Raw genomic sequence first — 23,297 nt, forward strand, 5'->3', positions numbered from 1 at the left:
TATCATAACTTTTCGGGCCGAAATTGTAAGGGCCGGGGTGGTTCAGCATTTTGGAGGAAAATATTATTTTTTTTTAATTGGCTAGTTTCCCCATAATGAATGTACATACAGGCGATTAGATGGATCCTGACCCCCATATCACTTTGAAAGGGGCGTAGTGGCAAATATTGAAAAATTTGAATTATCACAACTTATCGGGCCGAAGTTGTAAGGGCCGGGGTGGTTCAGCATTTTGGAGGAAAATATTATATTTTTTGAATAGGCTAGTTTCCCCATAATGAATGTACATACATGCAATTAGATAGATTCTAACGCCTATATCCCTTTGACAGGGGGGTAGGGGCAAATATTGTAAAAATTTGAATTATCACAACTTTCGGGCCGAAATGGTAAGGGCCGGGGTGGTTCAGAATTTTGGAGGAAAATATATTTTTTTTTAATTGGCTAGTTTCCCCATAATGAATGTACATACATGCGATTAGATGGATCCTGAACCCTATATCCCTTTGAAAGGGGCGTAGTGGCAAATATTGAAATATTTGAGTTATCACAACTTTCGGGCCGAAATGGTAAGGGCCGGGGTGGTTCAGCTTTTTGGAGGAAAATTTTTTTTTTTTTTAATTGGCTAGTTTCCCCTCAATGAATGTACATACATGCGATTAAATGGATCCAGTACCCTATATCACTTTGAAAGGGGCGTAGTGGCAAATATGGAAAAATTTGAATTATCACAACTTTTCGGGCCGAAGTTGTAAGGGCCGGGGTGGTTCAGCATTTTGGAGGAAAATATTATATTTTTTGAATAGGCTAGTTTCCCCACAATGAATGTATATACATGCCATTAGATGGATCCTGACCCCCATATCCCTTTGACAGGGGGGTAGGGGCAAATATTGTAAAAATTTGAATTATCATAACTTTTCGGGCCGAAATTGTAAGGGCCGGGGTGGTTCAGCATTTTGGAGGAAAATATTATATTTTTTTAAAAGGCTAGTTTCCCATATAATGAATGTACATACATGCAATTAGATAGATTCTAACGCCTATATCCCTTTGACAGGGGGGTAGGGGCAAATATTGTAAAAATTTGAATTATCACAACTTATCGGGCCGAAGTTGTAAGGGCCGGGGTGGTTCAGCATTTTGGAGGAAAATATTATATTTTTTGAATAGGCTAGTTTCCCCATAATGAATGTACATACATGCAATTAGATAGATTCTAACGCCTATATCCCTTTGACAGGGGGGTAGGGGCAAATATTGTAAAAATTTGAATTATCACAACTTTCGGGCCGAAATGGTAAGGGCCGGGGTGGTTCAGAATTTTGGAGGAAAATATTTTTTTTTAATTGGCTAGTTTCCCCATAATGAATGTACATACATGCGATTAGATGGATCCTGAACCCTATATCCCTTTGAAAGGGGTGTAGTGGCAAATATTGAAAAATTTGAGTTATCACAACTTTTCGGGCCGAAATGGTAAGGGCCGGGGTGGTTCAGCATTTTGGAGGAAAATATATATTTTTTTTAATTGGCTAGTTTCCCCATAATGAATGTACATACATGCGATTAAATGGATCAAGAACCCAATATCCCTTTGAAAGGGGCGTAGTGGCAAATATTGTAAAATTTGAATTATCACAACTTTCGGGCCGAAGTTGTAAGGGCCGGGGTGGTTCAGCATTTTGGAGGAAAATATTTTTTTTTTTTAATTGGCTAGTTTCCCCATAATGAATGTACATACAGGCGATTAGATGGATCCTGAACCCTATATCCCTTTGAAAGGGGCGTAGTGGCAAATATTGAAAAATTTGAGTTATCACAACTTTCGGGCCGAAATGGTAAGGGCCGGGGTGGTTCAGCTTTTTGGAGGAAAATATTTTTTTTTTTTAATTGGCTAGTTTCCCCTCAATGAATGTACATACATGCGATTAAATGGATCCAGTACCCTATATCACTTTGAAAGGGGCGTAGTGGCAAATATGGAAAAATTTGAATTATCACAACTTTTCGGGCCGAAGTTGTAAGGGCCGGGGTGGTTCAGCATTTTGGAGGAAAATATTATATTTTTTGAATAGGCTAGTTTCCCCACAATGAATGTATATACATGCCATTAGATGGATCCTGACCCCCATATCCCTTTGACAGGGGGGTAGGGGCAAATATTGTAAAAATTTGAATTATCATAACTTTTCGGGCCGAAATTGTAAGGGCCGGGGTGGTTCAGCATTTTGGAGGAAAATATTTTTTTTTTTTAATTGGCTAGTTTCCCCATAATGAATGTACATACAGGCGATTAGATGGATCCTGACCCCCATATCACTTTGAAAGGGGCGTAGTGGCAAATATTGAAAAATTTGAATCATCACAACTTATCGGGCCGAAGTTGTAAGGGCCGGGGTGGTTCAGCATTTTGGAGGAAAATATTATATTTTTTGAATAGGCTAGTTTCCCCATAATGAATGTACATACATGCAATTAGATAGATTCTAACGCCTATATCCCTTTGACAGGGGGGTAGGGGCAAATATTGTAAAAATTTGAATTATCACAACTTTCGGGCCGAAATGGTAAGGGCCGGGGTGGTTCAGAATTTTGGAGGAAAATATATTTTTTTTTAATTGGCTAGTTTCCCCATAATGAATGTACATACATGCGATTAGATGGATCCTGAACCCTATATCCCTTTGAAAGGGGCGTAGTGGCAAATATTGAAAAATTTGAGTTATCACAACTTTCGGGCCGAAATGGTAAGGGCCGGGGTGGTTCAGCTTTTTGGAGGAAAATATTTTTTTTTTTTAATTGGCTAGTTTCCCCTCAATGAATGTACATACATGCGATTAAATGGATCCAGTACCCTATATCCCTTTGAAAGGGGCGTAGTGGCAAATATGGAAAAATTTGAATTATCACAACTTTCGGGCCGAAATGGTAAGGGCCGGGGTGGTTCAGCTTTTTGGAGGAAAATATTTTTTTTTTTTAATTGGCTAGTTTCCCCTCAATGAATGTACATACATGCGATTAAATGGATCCAGTACCCTATATCACTTTGAAAGGGGCGTAGTGGCAAATATGGAAAAATTTGAATTATCACAACTTTTCGGGCCGAAGTTGTAAGGGCCGGGGTGGTTCAGCATTTTGGAGGAAAATATTATTTTTTTTAATTGGCTAGTTTCCCCATAATGAATGTACATACAGGCGATTAGATGGATCCTGACCCCCATATCCCTTTGACAGGGGGGTAGGGGCAAATATTGTAAAAATTTGAATTATCATAACTTTTCGGGCCGAAGTTGTAAGGGCCGGGGTGGTTCAGCATTTTGGAGGAAAATATTTTTTTTTTTAAAAGGCTAGTTTCCCCATAATGAATGTACATACATATAATTAAAACGATCCTGACCCCCACATCCCTTTGAAAGGGGCGTAGTGGCAAATATTGAAAAATTTGAGTTATCACAACTTTCGGGCCGAAATGGTAAGGGCCGGGGTGGTTCAGCATTTTGGAGGAAAATATATATTTTTTTTTTAATTGGCTAGTTTCCCCATAATGAATGTACATACATGCGATTAAATGGATCAAGAACCCTATATCCCTTTGAAAGGGGCGTAGTGGCAAATATTGAAAAATTTGAATTATCACAACTTTTCTGGCCGAAGTTGTAAGGGCCGGGGTGGTTTTATTCAATCATTATCCATTTTACAAACCTGGTTTGTAAAAACGCGTCATATGACGCACGAAAACCAAGGTTTGTCGACAAACCTCCTTTGTGAATTCGGGCCTTAGACTTTGATCACTTATTGCTTTTTTAGCGTTCCTCATTTTCGTAAATTACCTTTTACAACATTGCATTATTCAGCTATAAAGAGCTACGGTCAAGGCTTAATTAAGGGCACACTTCCTGTCACATACAAAAGAAGCTTACTCTGAATGTGGCCTGCCATTGACCCTCGCCGGGGACAATGGCTGTTGCCCAGCTACAGGCAGAGATCCTTACATAATACCTATTGTTCAGGGGGTTCCCCTTGAACATAGGATCCCCCTGAACAATAGGTATTACATGTATGTAAGTATGTAAGCCACTGGCTACAGAGTGTAGGGAACAGTTGCAAGCCGAGAATGAATAGAATAAGTGAATGGCCAACTGTCTTAATTTGAGTTACGTTTAGCTAGCGGCACAGTGTCCCCCCACTTTTTCAAGTTCCCCCAAAGTGCCCCTTTGTATGTAGAAAAAGTACCTATTTTACTTTGACAAGTGTCCCTATTAATTTGTAAAAGTGCCCCTTCCCCTTTTCAACTCTGATAAGTGCTCCTTTTCTTTTGACACACACCCCTTTTTCTTCGACGAGTTCCTATTTTCCTTTACAATAAGTGTCCATGTTCCATTCTCATTAGTGTCCTTTTAATCTCTAGTAAGTATCCCTCTTTAAGTACGAGAAGTGCCCCTCTTCACTTTTGATAAATGCCCCTATTAAAATCTGATCGGTGCCCCTTTTCTTTCAACTAAAGCTTCTTTTTTTTTCTCTCTCTCTCTCTCTCTCTCTCTCTCTTTCTTTCAATATCTTTCCATTCCCCCATATCTTTCTCGCCTCTCTTTCTCTCATTATGCTCCCCTCTTACCTTATTAATTTGTCTCTTTTCCTCTCCGTTTCATAGCCTTCTCATTTCTGTTAATTTTACTAGGTTTCGCCCTTCTTTTTTTATCACTCTATTTCACTCTTTCTTTTCTTCTGGTCAACTTTTTAGTTTTCCCTTTTTTCTCTCTTTTTTTCTGTTTATCTTTATCGTGCCTTTCAACCCTCATTTTCCTTTTATATGTTCCTTCTCCTCGTAGCTATTTTTTTTCCTTTACTATTTCATCTATCATGTCTTCCTGTTTCTGACGTTTTCCTACCTTGTCTCACGGATTAGTATCCGATACATGTGTAAACCGTGTAATCCTAAAAATAAATCGTGTAATCGTGTTGCGGAGATTTTCGGCGTGTACTGTACATGTTATAAGATTGATTCTAACGCCTATATCCCTTTGACGGGGGTAGGGGCAAATATTGTTAAAATTTGAATTATCACAACTTTTCGGGCCGAAGTTGTAAGGGCCGGGGTGGTTCAGCATTTTGGAGGAAAATATTATATTTTTTTAAAAGGCTAGTTTCCCCATAATGAATGTACATACATGTAATTAGATCGATCCTGACCCCCACATCCCTTCGAAAGGGGCGTAGTGGTAAATATTGAAAAATTTGAGTTATCACAACTATCGGGCCGAAATGGTAAGGGCCGGGGTGGTTCAGCATTTTGGAGGAAAATATTTTTATGCCTCCGCCACCGAAGGTGGTGCCGGAGGCATCATGTTTTCGGGTTGTCCGTCCGTACGTCCGTACGTCCGTCCCGTTTGATCGTTATCACAATATCTCAAGAACCATTTAAGATTTAAACTTAAGACTCGGAAATAGTATTTATCACCATAGGAAGATGATTTGATTAGATTTTGGAGTACGTAGGTCAAAGGTCAAGGGTCACAGAGGTCAACTTATGAAATTCCTTGTATTGAGTTTGTTAGCGCGATATCTCAAGAACCATTTGAGATTTAAACTTCAAACTTAAGGATAGTATGTATCACCATAGGAAGACGATCTGATTAGATTTTGGAGCACGTAGGTCAAAGGTCAAGGGTCACAGAGGTCAACTTATAAAATTCTATACATTGAGATTGTTATCATAATATCTCAAGAACCACTGGAGATTTAAACTTCAAACTTAATGATAGTGTGTATCACCATAGGAAGACAATCTGATTAGATTTTGGAGCACGTAGGTCAAAGGTCAAGGGTCACAGAGGTCAACTTATGAAATTCCATACATTGAGATCGTTATCGCGATATCTCAAGAACCACTGGAGAATTTTCACTTCAAACTTAATGATAGTATGTATCACCATATCATAATATCTCAAGAACCACTGGAGAATTTTCACTTCAAACTTAATGATAGTATGTATCACCATAGGAAGACGATCTGTTTAGATTTTGGAGCACGTAGGTCAAGGGTCACATGCAGAGGTCAACTTGTGAAATTCCATGTCTTCAGCTCGTTATCGCGATATCTCAAGAACCATTTGAGATTTTAAACTTCAAACTTAAGGATAGTATATATATCACCATAGGAAAACGATCAGATTAGATTTTGGAGTACATGTATGTCAAAGGTCATAGAGGTCAACTTGAAAAATTCAGACTACATGTATAGGACTTGTCATGATATGTCAAGAACCACTTGAAATATGTTCCGTTACTTAACCCGTACTTAACTGGGCTATTTTGAGCACCTCCCTGACTGGGGGGGGGGGGGGGGCGGGGCCAATTGCCTCGAAATTTTGAACGCGTCTTGAGAAATTGCGCAAAGGAAGAGACCTCACTATTATTTTGCTGAAAATTGCTTATTTTATCAATTATGCTAAGTTATGCAATTGCATAAAGGAAGAGACCTCACTATAATTTTGCTGAAAATTACTTATTTTATCAATTATGCTAATTTTTGCGAATCAAATTCATGAATAATGATTTTTATTAACAATTACATAAATAAAGCTTTTACAGAGTTGATTTTGTGGCAAAAAGTTTCTAAAAAGCCTATCGGCATTATCACATAAAAAAATTGTCCATGTCTATTTCAATTCTTATGTATTTCATTGTTTTATGAACTTCTTTTGTATTCTATTGTTATTAATTCTTAATCTTATGTATTGTTTTAGGACTACTGATACTTGAGGTTGTTATGTATCAGTTTGCTTGAATAAATGATAACTAAACTCTAAAGAGTAAAATTATGCTGATTTATAGACCAAACTAGAAACTTCACTTTGCCATTCATTTTGTACACAAAATGACAAATTTCTCAATTTTCGGCTTGACCTTAGGTCACAATAGGTCAAGTAACTCTCTAGTTATATTATGTTTTCGGGTTGTCCGTCCGTCCGTCCGTACGTACGTCTGTACGTCTGTACGTCCCGTTTTCGTGTTATCTAAAGAACCGATTGATGGATTCCTGCCAAACTTTGGTCATGTATGTATATTGCAGAGCCGATGAACTGATTAGATTTTGGGGTCACGAGGTCAAAGGTCAAAGGTCACAGGGCTCATTATGTATGCAAAAACGGCTCGTGATCGCGTTATCTGAAGAACCGATTGATGGATTCCTGCCAAACTGTGGTCATGCATGTATCTTGCAGAGCCAATGAACTGATTAGATTTTGGGGTCACGAGGTCAAAGGTCAAAGGTCACAGGGCTCATTATGTATGCAAAAATAGCTTGTGATCGTATTATCATTAGAACAGATTGATGGATTCCTGCCAAACTGTGGTCATTCATGTATCTTGCAGAGCCAATGAACTGAGTAGATTCTTGGTTCAAAGGTCAAAGGTCATGGGCTCATTATGTATGCAAAATAGCTTGTGAATGCATTCTCATTAGAACTGACAGATGGATTACTATTTAACTCAGGACATCTTGCAGAGCCAATGAACTGAGTAGAATTTAGGGTCATGAGGTCAAAGATCACAGGGTCATATATGTATATGAGAAATTGCTTGTAATCACGATATTCTGAGAATCTGTTAATGGATTACAATCGAATTTGAATTTATAAAATTTCTTCCGTTTTGGTTTGTAAAATTGCTCTATGGCGGAGGCATCATTTTCGACTGCGCGCAGTCGAATTCCATCTAGTTTTCTCATGTTTTGTAAGGTGGTCCTCAAAATAATTTCAATCAGCCAAAGTGGGCCTGGAGATTATAAAGGTTAAGAAGCGGCTGAAGGGGTGTTATAAGATACAGAAATATGAAGCGCACTATGCTCTATTTGCCCTTGCAGTTTACTGTGACATATTTGACCAAGGTTTTAGCTCTTGTGATCTCTGAAATCATGTATTTTTGTCGAGTACCACTTCATCTTGTAAGATTCTGCTATTGTATGTCAAAGGACAGAGATGAGCCGTTCTTGAATCTGCATACACGTATGTTTATACTTGATTGTTACTTCTTATCTGTTCACAGAAAAAAAATGGAGTAGAATCAGTAGAGTTGAATTCTTCTTCAACTCTTTTTCCCTCCTGAAATGTCTTCCTCCCCTATCACTTACAGTATCTTCTCATCCTTTGTTTCCTTGTCACATTCCAAATTAATTTTACATTTCATGTCTCTTGTAATCCCCAGGAAATGCAGCAGCTTCTACGTCTTCAGGAGACGGTGCCACTGGTGCCTCTTCCTCCACGTCTTCCTCCCCCTCCAAGAGAGTCCGAATAGCTGTGGGAGGCGTACCTGTTACCATGCCGACCCCTCCCCCATTCCAGTGCAATCTAGACACCATCCAACATGTAGATTGCTCGTGCTGTGTACAACCTATGCCAAAGAGACTCCTAGCACCAGATATGCCTCCTCAGACATGTGAGTATATCGGACAGAGTGCTTAAAGGCATCGTTTAACAATGTTAAATCTGAGATGCACACCCCTACGTGTTATCAGTGTCTGTAATATGGTATAATATTGAGGCCTTAAAAAAAAATCGCGCTTCAAAATGATCAAGAAGTGCCTCAAAAAACTAAAAATCTTTCGGTGACCGCTTTACCATACTCATTATCCCCAATAGACTGTAGTGTTATAAAAACCGTTGGGAAAACGGTTTTTGAAATTTTGAGTTCCAATCATAAATATCTTGATAATCAGACAGGCGATCGGCTTGTAAAAGTCATGAGATTCCTGACTGACCTAAAGGCAAATAATTATGTTCAGTTTCAGTTTGTTTGTTTTATTATCATATCGCAACTTCAGCTGAATTACATGACAATTTACAATCAAATTAAAAATAACATCACATATCATTTCTAAACAACATATTTCATAATACAATGCATTTATATATATATATATATATATATATATATATATATATATATATTAAAAAGGTATGTACAAAATAGATACTTAACATGTAATATAATTAATGTTAGTTAATCTGAGAAACATTAACACTTACAGTTTTCTTACTCTGATTGCAGCATGAGGTAGATCAAGAATTTTGTTTAGAATCTGAGGCAAAGATACCCAATTCCTTTATTGCATTCTTTGCCTTTGCAGTCGCTCATTTGCAACACGTGCAATTTCATTTTGCACCAAAGAATAGACATCAATCAGTTAACGGATTGTTTTGCACAATGCAATGGCTTTGCAAAATTACCCATTTATCAGTCTTGATTATCTCCATGACAACCATTTTAACACCGGTATAGATTAATCTTGCCCTGGAAACCCTTAAATAATATTGAAGCCTTTGTTATATCCATCTCATCTGCATGATTCGAATTGTTGATGGTTGTATTTTTTTTGTTCATATTAATTTTGTCTATTTTTCTTGTTGGTTTAAATAACAACCTGTAGAAGCTGAGGAAAAAAAGATATTTCAAACCTAATCAAAGCATTAACAACAACAGCAACAGCAATATACATACTTGTATATTAAACCGTATATGTATCTTTTGATAACAGGGACTGCCTCGACAGAACCTTATGGTTTTATTTGCAGTTTCCCCAATTCATTTCTATTGATTAACTTTGTATACCTCTGGCATATTTGTAGACATGTTTCCATTTTTTGTGTGTTATATGTTTTCTTTATTGTATATAATCTCTATTTTATATGGATTTTATGGATTTCTATCTATCTATTAATCAGGCTATAGTTCATCCAGACGTTGGACAAAGCCCTCCTCGTCACATTTCCATTCTCTTCTGTTTCTAGCAATCCTAGTCCAAGCGGCCGTTCCCATGTATGATGTTGCGTCATCTTCTTTATGGATTTGAATCGAATAAAATTTTAAAACTGTAAACAAAATAAAGATGACATAAATTAAAATGAATGTTTTTATGATAATTTTGAGTAAGTTGGTTATGGCAGCTAAGCAACAGTTTACTTTGAACCTGTACGTCTGAGACCTTGCTCTTATTTTTTACTGCAGGCTGTGCCTGTGGAAGGAACTATTGTCATTTGTACTGGGGATGCAAGCAGTACAACTGCTTGGGATGTCTCAACAAGTTCAAAGGTCAGTTCTGTATCTCCTAAACCCTCATTACCTTTCAGGGCAGGGATTTTTTTAAGGTATAGACTAGTTCTGGTCATGCGATTGCATTGTGAAAGAAACGTTATGAAATCGATCAGAAAAGGTTGATCATCTAGCATATAAGTATTGGTGTGTGTACCGCAAGGTTCTGGAATCACCAAAATGATAAGAAATTTAGCCCAGTCTTGGTAAAGTTACAAGCACTGTACACAGAAAGAGGTATATGGGACTATGCGATATCTATCCAGTCCGGATAGATATTATAATTTACCAAATATATTGGTTAGTATGCGGTTTCCAGGCAAAATTTATATCATCACTTTTTAGTCAAAACATACTCTTTCACATGATTGGTAATAAGAGCTTCTATTTCAATTTTTTGAGAGGGGGGTGTTTCCAAAACTGGTCTATACCTTTAAAGGAAAATGAAACCCAAAAAACTATAGATAAATAGCCTTATTTAGAATTGTGAGCCAGTATGTGATGTTTCATTGTTCCAATAACATGCAATTTCTCTGAAAACAATATGCATAGGTAATTATAACCTTGTCAAAAAATAGAAAAAAATGTAACACTGCCAATTTAAAGATGTGAAAGCTTCTTATCAGATTGTCTTTAATTACACATTTAGCATTGACTCAATACCTTAGGTGATTTTTCTCCCATCTTAACAATGATCTAGAGTCCCTTCAAGCAAGATGGTGTAACAAATATCTCTCAAATTTAGAATTTAAATGCAAGGAACCATTTCCTTTTATGTAAATATATTCTAAACTTTTCTGCGGATCCCCAGACCCCCATTTATTTGTCATCCTTTTTAGGAAATTCTCTGTCTCATTCCTGTCTTGACCTCCAACATTGATGCTCTGCCTGAGGGCGAAATTCTTGTAAACTAATTTGTATAATTTTTGTTTTGTTTCTCTTGCTTTATAGATATGAAGTTCAGTGAGAGTGTACTGGATACTATAGTAAACAACAACAGATATGAATCAACCATATTTAAAGTAAGTTAAACACTTGAATTCTTAACCTGTTTTTTTTTTTTTGTACAGAAGAATATGCTACCCCAAAATGGGGGAAAACAAAACAAAAGACAACAAAGAATGCTTTGTTGTGTTTGTAAGTAAATTGTTTCACAAAACTACTGTAAGGAAAGGGATAATATGAGTGACAGAGAGAGAGGGAGAGAGGGATCGATATAGGTAAGAGAAAACTAATCTACATGACTGTTAAAATTCTTTTTCTTGTTCATATGTTTTTAAAGTGTCACAGACTTATGACCTGAAATGCTGAAAGTAGTTTATTTTTACCATTTTCCTTGTATTCTTTATTGTAGGATTTCATGTTGTCGAGGGGTCACAACAATATTCATCTTGTTCTACAAGAAGTATTGAATGGACTGGACGCTGGCAAATTTTCAACACCTGGTAATTGATAGTGTTTCAATAAATATTCAAAGATGGGGAGGTGCGATAGCTCAGTCGGTAGAGCAGTGGTCTCGTAATCCGGTGACCCGGGTTCGAAACCAAGTCGATGCGCTAGTGCCCTTTGGTAAGGCATTAATCCTCATTACCAGGTCTCTCGGAGAGGACCTAAAGCCGTCGGCCGTCTGGTTGCTTACTTACATGCATTTATGCTTTCTTAGCAGCCAGGTAAAATAACCATCACCATCACCATCAACAACAAAAAGTGGAGACAGATATGTATTTAGAAAGAAGGGCCACATTTAATGTCATTTTCCCTTCGTCTTGTGATATATCATGAAGGGGAAGCCTACCCTGATATTAGGTGATTTTAATAAAAGTAGAGAAATGAGAGGTACGGATCAGAAAAAGCTCTAGGAGAATACAAAAACATAAGAAAGTGAGTGATATGTGATTGATCAGAGGCTAATAGGCAATTCTTTTACTACCTTTCAAGGACCTCTCCCACTCGCCCCTGACTAAAACAATTAATACATATCTCCTATTTCTAAAGAAAGTATTATATTCAATAATTCAAGCTAGATATAATAATTCAAAATTTTATGTAACAAAACCCCTTTACAAAATACATGCTAAATATATTCCCTCCTCAATAAGCAGGGTGAAGAAAAAAAGAAATATTCAAAGCAAATCAATCAGAGAAGTGCCTTAAACGTTTTTAATGTGAGAAAAAAAATTAAAAAATTCATTAATATGTCACAAGTTTTGTTATAACTTCAATATTCCAAAAGTAGGCTGTATATAGTGTATATTAGCAGTAGTATTTCCTCTGTTGGATGTCTGGCAAGCAATAGGCAGGCTTTCGAGCCATAAATACTGAGTATTATGGAGGAGAATTGCATAGGATTATCAATTTCGCTTCTTTTTTCTCCTTCTTCAGAGACTCAAGTCTATAATATTAGAGGGCACACCGCAGTTTGCTATACATGTTCCTTGAGGCTGTTTCAACAGCTGGCTTACCTCTATAGAGCAGGCATTCCAAAGAATGATCTACCAAGTAAGATATTCTTTTTCTATTATCTGCAATGTTCTATGAGTTTGTTATACCATTGTGAGTTCTCAATGTGAAACTGAATTTGAGAAACTAGGTTAAGTAATTTTCACTTGCTGAACATACACATTATCCTCATGTGCATGTATGACACACATTGAGGCTGCTTACATCAGGAAAATGTTCAATTATCTGGTAAATTTTTCTGAATTTATAAGCATTTTTTAATTATTTGTTGCTGTATTAACATTGTTCGATGCCTAGAAAAAAATGTATGAATTCATAACATCACAGGCTGGCTTCTAATTCTTTCAATTCTTTCCCCCATGGAGTAAATAAACTTTTCTAAGAAATAGTACTTCACTTGACTTCTTCAAAAAACATCTTAAAGCATACTTCTAAAATTCTTCCTAATGTCTTGATTGACTAGGGGACAGCGGGCTTGTATCCTCTGAAAAAGGTGCTATATAAATCCACTATAATCATGATATCAATTATATTATTATCTTTATTCTTAATCATTGAAACCACAATCCCTCAAAAACACCAATACAGATCCATGTATACATTTATGGGATAAGGTATTGTCAGTAGTCCAGACAGATCCCAACTTCATATGATATCTAACTCTACAGATGTATGACTAGAATCTTCAAATCTGTGTGCTTCATTGCAGTTCTAGTAACAGCCAGGCCGGACTGCCACTGGGGGAAGGGCTGCAGAACACAGTTCAACAAGCCACATCATGCTGCGTAAGTATCAAGTCATTTGTTATCACCTAATAAGCCAGTTCATAGTTGCAGTCTGAGCAAGAGCAGATACGGTCATTGCAGACCAAATTGTGAAATACACGGAGACAAAATACTGGATACAAAATACTGGATACGTGCTCACGAAAGTTATGTAATCATTATTTATTTATGCACAAACAGTGCACTCCATGAAACACAAGTGGAAGTATTCTTTGAAAAGGGGAAACAAAGGCTATTTATGTAGCACCTCCATCACTGTAGAAGTGATTATTTAAAAATGTACAAAGTGGTACCTCTTCATGTTTTGAAGATCTGTGGATATTCGGGGTCATTTGGGACATGTGCTAACCGTGAACTGGTCTATTACATATATATTTGTCATATTTTTAAAGTCTATTCAACCTGTGTTTGTTGAATAAACCATCTAAAAATTAAGTTGTGTTGTACTGTTAAAAAATAAATTTGATGTTTTCTGACCTAACAAAAACTTAATGTATGTACTTCTTTGCCATCTTCTTTATGATTAGGCCTAAAAAAAAAATGTTGTATTTCCCTTTAGGTGCCATAACATTGGTCGCTCGGTTGGAAATCTTTTTTTTTGTACTCCCTTGTTGGGTTGATATTTCTCAGTTATGAATGAAAAAAAAAAAAGCCAACCATAGATTTCAAATTTTTGGGTCAGTGGCAAAGGGCAATGCAACATCCTTTTTTTAAGGCCTTGTTCAAAGACGACCAATGACAGCTAGGTCAATAATATCATGCATTGCATATTAAGGAAAGAGCATCCATAAGTTTCAATGGTTATAAGTTATAACTTATAAGTTTCATAAGTCTACTGAACCATTTGCTAGTGTACCAGTGCATGAACAAATATAAAATGTATGAAAGAAATATATTAAATTGTATGGGAAATTAGGTCAGTATAATTTAAGAAGTATAATGAAATAGGTTTTTTCCATTGCAAGATAGTTTCATTGAATACAAGTCAATTAAAATATTTTATTCACTTTTATTTTCTGAGTGAAATATGACTACCGGTAGTTTTGATCACTTCTTGTGACTTCAATGTGACTTTATATTGCTAATTTTATGGTTTTATTCTCCCACTTCTAATTTCCATCAACAGGAACTTCAGCCATGTTTGTGATCAAGTTCGATTCTGATTATGGGTCGTCCTTTGCTGCTGCCATGGAGCGGGTCATTCTTGTCTAGTCAACATCTGCTGGAGTGCACTTCTATTGGTGACCTTTGACCTTGGGAGTAGAGTGATGAGTGTTTATAACTTCTCCAAAGAAGGGTTACTTTGCTCTCTAGTACTTTTGAGAACAGGCTGTTTTATTTTTGTCAACAATGTATACCTCTTTTACTTGCTAAGAGTTGAATAGGTGCTTGTTTCATATATAAATGTATGAGTCTCCAAAGCTGGTTTCTTTCCTCTATGAATGCTATACTTCTCAAGTGAAACCGCAATTCCGTTACAGATTTTTACTTTTTATACTTTTACATGAGAATATATCTCTCACATTAATGTAAATGCTGTAGTACAGCGTTTTTGAAACCTCTCATAGTCATGGCACCTTTTTAAGAAATGAAACATTTCGTGTCACCAGAATCCCAAAGTCATCGTCGAAGAGTCAATTTGCATCACTCTCTGGCTTTCTTCATCTTGCTACAGGTTTCAATCGCTCTCCCTGGATGGTGTTTCACAAAGCCATTTTTCAATGACAAATGACAAAAATCAGTGACAAATCTGCTGATAACCAATCAGAAGCAAGGATTTCAGTAGCTTATAACAAAAACTGTCATTTGTCACTGATGACAAGTTTTGTGAAACGCCCCCCTGGTGTAACAATTGATGATGAACTTGTTGGTTCTAATTCAAAGTCTGCTTCGGGAGCTTTCCTCTTCTTGTCTGGTTTATTTTATAAACACTTTTGAATTCATGCGGCACTGTCAAAACACTCAAAACCATACAGAACAATAAATTTGGTATTAACATGTGATCATAAACGTTCATATAACTTTGCCCGCACATTTCTGAATTCACAATGCACAATCCACATTATCTAGTGTGAAGAGCAATAAAGATATTTTACAAAGTCCCTTTTCCTTCATACATTACTTTCATTTTCCACAGGCATGTAGTTGCTGTAATAGAACTATCCGATGTGATTAATGGACATTAATATCTTCTTGCACAGTAGCTATCAGTATGTAATGTACCTGTATTTAGCAGCCAACATTGATTAAGAATAACATTTCATGTCATTTTTTATTATAAAGCGCTTTGTGAAACGGTTAATGTAAAGAGCGGCAAAGTGATTTATAAAGCCCTTTTTCATTCCCTCCTTTCATGTTGTACGGGCATCCGGTGTTTAGTTTTTGGAGTGTTTTATGGCATGTCTTGTGCTAATGATGTGGGGTACATTAGCAAATGAAAATCGATTTAAAGACAATGTTGATAACTAGTCATGCAATTTCATATGAAATACAAAGTCTAGAAGTTATTGGGAAAATTATGATTACTGTATGTAGTGATTATTAACTATTTTTTGAGGTTTTGGAATCATCCAAATGATTTCAAGTTTACTGAATTTTGCTGGAAACAATGCACATTGAAAAGAATTGCATACATACATGTACAAGGGAGTGTATATTCTGTTGTATCAAATGATCTCCAAAGTTTCTAGAAACTATCTCTTGTCTTATATGTGAAACATGGGATCATTTCAAGGGCAATCCTTTTAGTTGGACATTGTCCCAATTATAGTCATCATCATTGGAATAGAGCGAATGAGAAATCTTGCAAATGAATTTCACTGTTATGAAAACTCCACCGTCTCTTTAATCACATTTTATGACATGTTTTGTGCTAACGATAGTGAGTGAAGTAGATGAATGAGAAATGATGACAACAAAATGGCCCAAAACTTCCTCACAACTGCCATCTATCACAGCTTTGTTTTGACATAGTGAGATTGATGATGTATGGAAGTGGCTGGAACAATGTCAGCATCATAAATCCAGTGTATTTGGCATTGCACTGGCATGGGCATAATTCTACATTAAAGATAAATGTATACCTTCTTAAATGTGCAAATGGTAGTATAGGCTCTGTGGTATCATAGCTTCTTTTTTATTAAATAGTGTTTACAAAATTGGCACTGTATTTTAACCATGTTCAGGAAGTTGGTAATTGTAAATTCATATTTTGTATAGATGTATATGTATATTCATCATTTTTCCATACATTAGAAACTACTTAAAATGTTCTTGGCAATACTGTTCCTTTAAAGAATGATGTGTATGTTTTTTTGTAAATCTTGTCTTATTCTGTATAATAACTAGAGAAGGAATATATATATTGTTTAGTCCGACTGGAATGTCATTTTGAATGTTGTGTGTAAACTGCTTGTACATGCATATGATGTGTAAATTGCTTGTACACAGTTATATTGAAGAGTTATATTGAAGAAATCATAATCGCAAGAAATTATCTTTTGTTATTGTTGCTGGTGTAAAAAGTACATTGATGGTAATACAATACAGCCAATACAACTACTTTAATACTCTCATCACTCATTTGTGTAAGGTAATGTTGCTTATTATGTGTACATTTGACTTAGGTATAATGAATTAGGATTGGTATAATTCCTGATTTTGTTTCTTTTTCAAAAAGTACTTAGTTAACTGCAAATAAATTATTCAACTGTCAGAAAGGGGGAGTTGATTCATGTTGTAGTACTATGTAGGGATTGTTTGAAATTAAGATTTTATTTTAAGATTGTATGGATTCCTCTTCTTTTCATCATGAATTTATTTTGGTATAGTTTAGATTTGAAGTAGATATGCTGCACTCAGTCTTTCGTGATGAATAAATCTTGCCTAGTTGAATACAATTCAGTTACCCTGGTTTATTGTGATACCTGTTGAATCTTTTGTATGGTTTGCTTTAATGTGTGTGTGTGTGTGTGTTGATGCTTTCCTGATATTTAGAGCAAATATTTATACTCTTCCACTTTTAAAAGTCAATAAATGAAACAATCTAAAATATATACGAACATGTCTTTATTGCTTTGTTTGTTACACCAGTTTGTAAGTGTTTAACATGTCTGGAAAATGTAGAACATTTACTTACATTTGTGCTTTACAGATGTAGATTTATTTGTAGTTTATACACACTGTAAATTAAATTTGATTCATCAAGAACTTTATTTTTGTTAGTACTAGTAATAAAAAAAGGTATTTTAATGAAGACTGAAAACAACACACTCTCCTTATCTCATTAATTTCATATGTATGTGGAAATCATTCCTTTCAATGTCCTTCTTCACCTCAGAATAGTAAGTTATATTCATTGTGCATTATAAATTATAGTACCGGTAGTAGTAGAAGTCGTAGTAGTAATATGTATTGTAGTAGTGGTGATATTATCATTGATATTATTACCTTTTTTTTAAAATCATTATTATTACAAAAATAATCTTGAAACTATATACATGTATTCTGCACGGGCCGCTAGCCGTAGTAGGGGCGGTGTCTGTTAGGCAAAGGGCTCATATCTCGGTCACATCGCCACACCAAATCCAAACTGAACGATTCTTGGCCATTCAGTGTAGAGTAAGATTTTTTTAAAAACTCTATATGTACGCTAGCTGTTGGTCTCTAGTCGTTCTGGTCGGTGTGAATGGGATATAGGTTTTATACATGATAATTGTTGACTTAGACAATGTTTGATTGAATACTTAAAACAATGCATGTTTTATGTTATCTCTATCTTGCATTAGCTCTCAGATTTAAAGGGCAGATGCCAGTCAACTTGATAGCTATTGATAGCGAAATGCTATATTTACCCAGTGCTGTGTTCTTGGTATATTTTAATCTAGACCCCCTAGCATGCTATATTGATCCATTTAATCATTAACGTCTTGAGTCATTAGCTATACAAACATAACGCCCGAGTCTCAGGCCATGCATATGCCATATGCCTACCCTAGAAAATGGGTTCGGTTTCGTTTTAAATATACCTGCATGTAGTATTGTTGTCTTGCTCATTGTGGGAGAGAGAAATGGAATAAAGAGAGCAATTATAAAGATGATTTGGGAATGAATAGAGAAAAGAAGAGAGAGAATATATTTGAAAAGATCCCCCAAGAAACTGTCAAGGATGGATAGATACCAACAAAATGAACGCCAGACAAATGTAACAAACGTCAGAAAGTAAGAGGGAAGGAAGAAGAGAAGGATTAGTGGAGGGGTGCATTAATTATTAAGAGCTAATGATTAATGAGTCGGTAGTAACCATGCACTTCAAGTGGAATCTATTGTAATGTGTCCCGATATTTCCAATCATTCTAAAGCAGTTATAATTATGCCAATCTCGCGGGAAACCTGGTGATCTCTAATCCATGTCCTAGATTGATTACCAAATTACAGTTAGGTTTATTGCTCTATACTGCTGTTCATTTAATGATCATGATTTTCATGCTTAATTTGAGTTTTATTTGATGAATTATTTATTTGCTGAATTCACCGCACTTTCCAAATGTAAATTAAGACGCACTTATTTACATGAGACAACCCTCCCTTCAACTGTCTAGCGACTCCCTCCCCCTCCTCCCACCCACGATATAAAAAGCAAGCTCATACCCGATGCTTATCATCTGCGTGTCAATACCTGCGTATCGTTGCACACTGATAAAGAATGCTGTGCTTTCTTAATAGCAATTAAATTGTCCGTCGTAAGACGTATAATATACATCGTTCAATCACAATCTTTGTCGGTTTAAACTGGATTTTGTGGAAGTTTGGGAAGCGAGTTATTCATTGGAACATGGACTAGCTGTCTCCAAAATGATGGCCCATTGATTCAGCGAGTCCAGATATATTTCAAGCGGTAGTTGAGAATGTAATAGTGCAGAGAGCAGACCGGGCCGGTATACCAACTTTGTGAACCAAAAAGTGCGTGGTACGTCTTCATGTTTGTTGTTACATTGATATTTTATCAGTTCTTTTGGAAGATAATGCGATGTCTCACTCTCAAGATACGAAATGAGTTTGAACTTTGGAATTGACTCGAACAGTTTTCAATCGGATTAAGCTCTGTGGAACCGACTGAAGGTGATGAGCCAAGGATATTTTCTTGGGTTACAATTTCAATGTCTTCTGTATATAAGAAGAAACGGAGCAGAATAATCTTTATGACTTTGTGTCTGTCCAAAATGAATATTGGAACCACATTTGGAGTAAATAGGCCTTCTTTGCATTACATTTTATGATACGTAGTTTGCTATACCGTAGCTTTCCTCTTCGTTTTTCGCGAACGTGTCAATTTTATCGGACAACCTTTCGCGCCATTTTTATCAAACGCTCTTGAAGCAGACGACATACTCGTTTCGCCGGGACGGGATTTATGCGACATGTTGTGGGTGGGCAGGCGATAGATATTGGATCGTGAATCAAAATCAGGAATGTGTTTTCAAAGGTGACTTCGCTGGACATTTTAAGTGAAGGTAATATACATAAACGTAAATCATACGTCTTTCATTGTAAAATCTATCAGCTGTGCTACTAACATTGGCTTTGAGTTATTGACTCTCGGTAGATTTGCTTTTCAATAGGCCTATAATCTCTACACTTCTCTCCTCCGTGCTCTCTATTCTAATTTTAATTTTTGGGGTGTTCATTTTAACACCTTCTCTCCATTTAACTTGTTCTTCCATTGCTTATTGCAACCTCTGTTATCTCCATTCGATATGATATTAATGTTAGTTGTTTTGATCTAAATACATACATGTACGTGCAGATAGTCAGTTACCCGCAAGAACTTAAGGTCATTTACTTACGGCCTTATCGCGGACAGCCGACGAGATTATATAACGCTATTAATTTCCAAAGAGGTTTCGATGAAATTAATCTTTTCTTAATCTCCCTCTTCCTCCACAATTGAAATTCATCTTCCTTTCTAAAAAGACTCTTTAATCCCTTCCCTAATGTGTGTCGTATATTCAGTTGTTTCCGGCTTTACTGTTCAAGTTACTTTTTTTCTTGGTGACTGTAGGCGTAGCCTCCAACTAAATTCCTTCCTTTCTCCAGGGGCGTCGCAAGAGGGGTGTGTGGGGGTGTCATACACTCCCATTCAAAGTGTTCCAGCGACGCCCCCAGCCATTCTCCACAATCACAATTTTCAGTCTGTCAAGCTCCTTTTCTCAGCTCTTGTGATGTTTTAGATGAATACAGACGAGCATCCAATACACTGTTTAACACTTTCCATGATAAAATTATATCTAAAAGAATAGAATATTACATAAATGAGTCTTATTTACGCGGGGTGTTCACAACTATGCGGGCCCCGCAATTATGGTTACCTCAGCAATTACCAGGTACCTATTTACACCTGGATGGGGGAGGGGGGGGGGGGAGGGGCAGGGTGGCACATGACATTGTGGATTAATATCTTGCCAGAAGATGTTAGTGCCAGCCTTGGATTCGAACCATCACCTTTAGAATTGAGAGTCAAGTGAATGAACCACTATACCACGGCTCCTTCACAATATTACGATACCGCCACGTGCGGAGGGTGGAGGTATATTTACCTCAAAACATATTTGTTCTTCAAACCTTCTTCATGTTCGTGCAGACAGGCACATTTATGATGGCGGTCGATCGAAATTTCCCGGATCTGGTAATTCTATAACCATTACCATACTAACCGTTAAGCTGGGGTATCGGTTTCTCTTGCCTTATACCATAGACGTAATACTCGCATGATAGGTTTGTAATTGTGCACACTTTTCCCCTCCTTGCACAACCTTAATTCTTGAACATGATGTAAGAAATCTATTTTATATCACATTGATTGCATTGCCATATACCAGAATTGTGTTATATTGATTATGTGTGTCTATAATATTGATATCCTCTAAAACTGTTATAGACATGAACTGGATAACACTAAAAAGCTGGCTATTCTTCCGATGTTGTTCAAACTCTTGTAGATCTTGTAATAGCAACTTTAGATACCTATGTTCAAGGGCGGCACCACGGGGGGGGCAGGGGTGCGGACGCCCCCTCCCTATCATTTGAAAAAAGGAAGAGGAAGGGAAGGAGAAGAAAGGAAAAGAAGGAGAAGAAAAGAAAAGGAAGGGGACGAGAAGGAGGAAGGCCAGGAGAAATATTTTCAATGTGCGAAACTGTGTATCCCATAATAATGGTCTAGTGGTTAGAATTCGGCGCTCTCACCGCCGCGGCCCGAGTTCGATTCCCGGTGTGGGAACGTTCTCTTTTTTTTTAAACTATCAAATGTAAATTATGACGTACGGGAAGGCGGGTGGAGAGGGACAAAAATAAAGATAGAGAAAATAAAGAAAAAGAGAGCGAAAGCGAGCCAAATCAGGCGATCAGATTTTATTAATAGACGCGTCATTATTACATTCACATTACCGGAATTTCAAACATTGGTTTACGATGAAAAACCTTTCACCAACTGAAAAAAAAATCATATTAATCCCTTGTATCTATTAAACCTTATGGCTGATTGTTCAATGGAAACGACAAATTCATCGATAACAACCCTTTTGAAAAATATGGTGACACCCCCCCCCCCTCCCCCACCCTGCGTTCTTGGCAAAAATTTTGCACCAAATCAAGCCATTTAAGCATCAATTAAAAAAAATTCGTCATCACCCTGCGTGGCGCGCCCATTCGCCCCCTAACAAAATAATCTGGCGCCGCCCCTGCCTATGTTGTTGTGTTTGCAGAGCTTTTTCAAAAGAAAACAAATCAGAATAAATCATCTAGCAGCTGGTTCATTGAACCCGCTGTCTATTTGCTTGTTTGGGGGCCAGCAACAAATCCATCCTTGATAGGTCAGTGAACTGAAAGACATGATGGAGATGGGAGTAATTTCCATCCATTACGGCTCAACTTGGCATCACATGTAGCCACGCCCCCTTCTCATTTTGTCCATCTCTACATACACATCCCGCTCAATATCTTCCTTTTTTTCTCGCTTTGTTTATATTTTTTAATCTAAGTGACACTGGGAATGAGAAGGGGGAATGGGAAGGGGGGTGGGAAGGGGGAGTGAGGAGGGTGTGTAAGGGATTTTGCGTCCGGACCAGACATAGAAGCTTGATTTTGTTGTTTTTCGATCTAGCTTGCCCCTCCACTTAAAATGCTGGTCACGCCCCCGGTCACGCCCCCTCACTTTCTCCATCCTTCACTCTTTATTTTGTTCTCATTTTCCTTTAAAAAAAATCTGTTTCTGCATTTCTGTCTATCTTGCTTACCCCCCCCCCCCCCAACCCTTCCAACCCCCCTCTCTCTCTCTCTCTCACACACACACACACACACACACACACTCTCTCTCTCTCTCTCTCTCTCTCTCTCTCTCACACACACACACACACATACACACACTCTCTCTTGCTCAATTTATCCTGACCAAGGAAGAGACCAAACCATTTTGCACAGGAAGCCAAGAAACCTCATCGCTTATAAAACATCGCGTATGTCTGATATATTTTACGCTAAACTGACCTCAGCCATCAGTTAGCCGACTCGACATCATAGACTGTGCACGTTTAGTTGAGTCCAGTCGGTAGACATCTATCTATTTTGTCCATGAGCTTCAGAGAATGAATACATCTATTTTTAGGTTTTATCGTAGAAGTTTGATTGATGTCAGCATTTACAATACAATAAAAGGTAGGCTTAATACAACCATTTCTATTTTTTTTTTATTCTCGCGCAACATGACGTTGAAGTAGTGTAAGAGAGAACTAAACCGATTCATTAATTGATTAAATGTATTAGGAGTATCTTTGTTACCCGAGTGATAGAGATCTAGTATAGCCTGCATTATGCATGACAGTAAACTTCTAGAATCTAGATCTATACATTTAGGTCCCATCCGATGGGCCTGATAATGAAATATCAAGGGCCCTCGTCAGATCATGG

General features: G+C 37.0%; 1 protein-coding gene across 1 annotated transcript; it reads left to right on the forward strand.

Moving 5' to 3' along the window:
- The first annotated feature begins 7,692 nt into the window (after nt 1-7,692).
- On the forward strand, nt 7,693-17,392 carry LOC115918497 (E3 ubiquitin-protein ligase CHFR-like). Its single transcript, XM_030980545.1, has 7 exons — nt 7,693-8,439; nt 10,009-10,092; nt 11,044-11,114; nt 11,447-11,537; nt 12,475-12,591; nt 13,262-13,337; nt 14,464-17,392. The coding sequence occupies exons 1-7, from the start codon at nt 8,322-8,324 to the stop codon at nt 14,498-14,500; spliced, it is 594 nt and encodes a 197-aa protein (XP_030836405.1). The 5' UTR covers nt 7,693-8,321; the 3' UTR covers nt 14,501-17,392.
- The last annotated feature ends 5,905 nt before the right edge of the window (nt 17,393-23,297 follow it).

Source organism: Strongylocentrotus purpuratus, unplaced genomic scaffold (genome assembly GCF_000002235.5).
Source record: "Strongylocentrotus purpuratus isolate Spur 01 unplaced genomic scaffold, Spur_5.0 spur5_scaffold_11, whole genome shotgun sequence".
NCBI lineage: Eukaryota > Metazoa > Echinodermata > Echinoidea > Camarodonta > Strongylocentrotidae > Strongylocentrotus > Strongylocentrotus purpuratus.

Coding starts and splice junctions, on each gene's coding strand:
- LOC115918497 (XM_030980545.1), top strand. CDS start 8,322: ATGCCGACCCCTCCCCCATTCCAGTGCAATCTAGACACCATCCAACAT. Junction 11,538..12,474: donor TGGCAAATTTTCAACACCTG/GTAATTGATAGT, acceptor CTCCTTCTTCAG/AGACTCAAGTCTATAATATT. Junction 13,338..14,463: donor AACAAGCCACATCATGCTGC/GTAAGTATCAAG, acceptor TTCCATCAACAG/GAACTTCAGCCATGTTTGTG.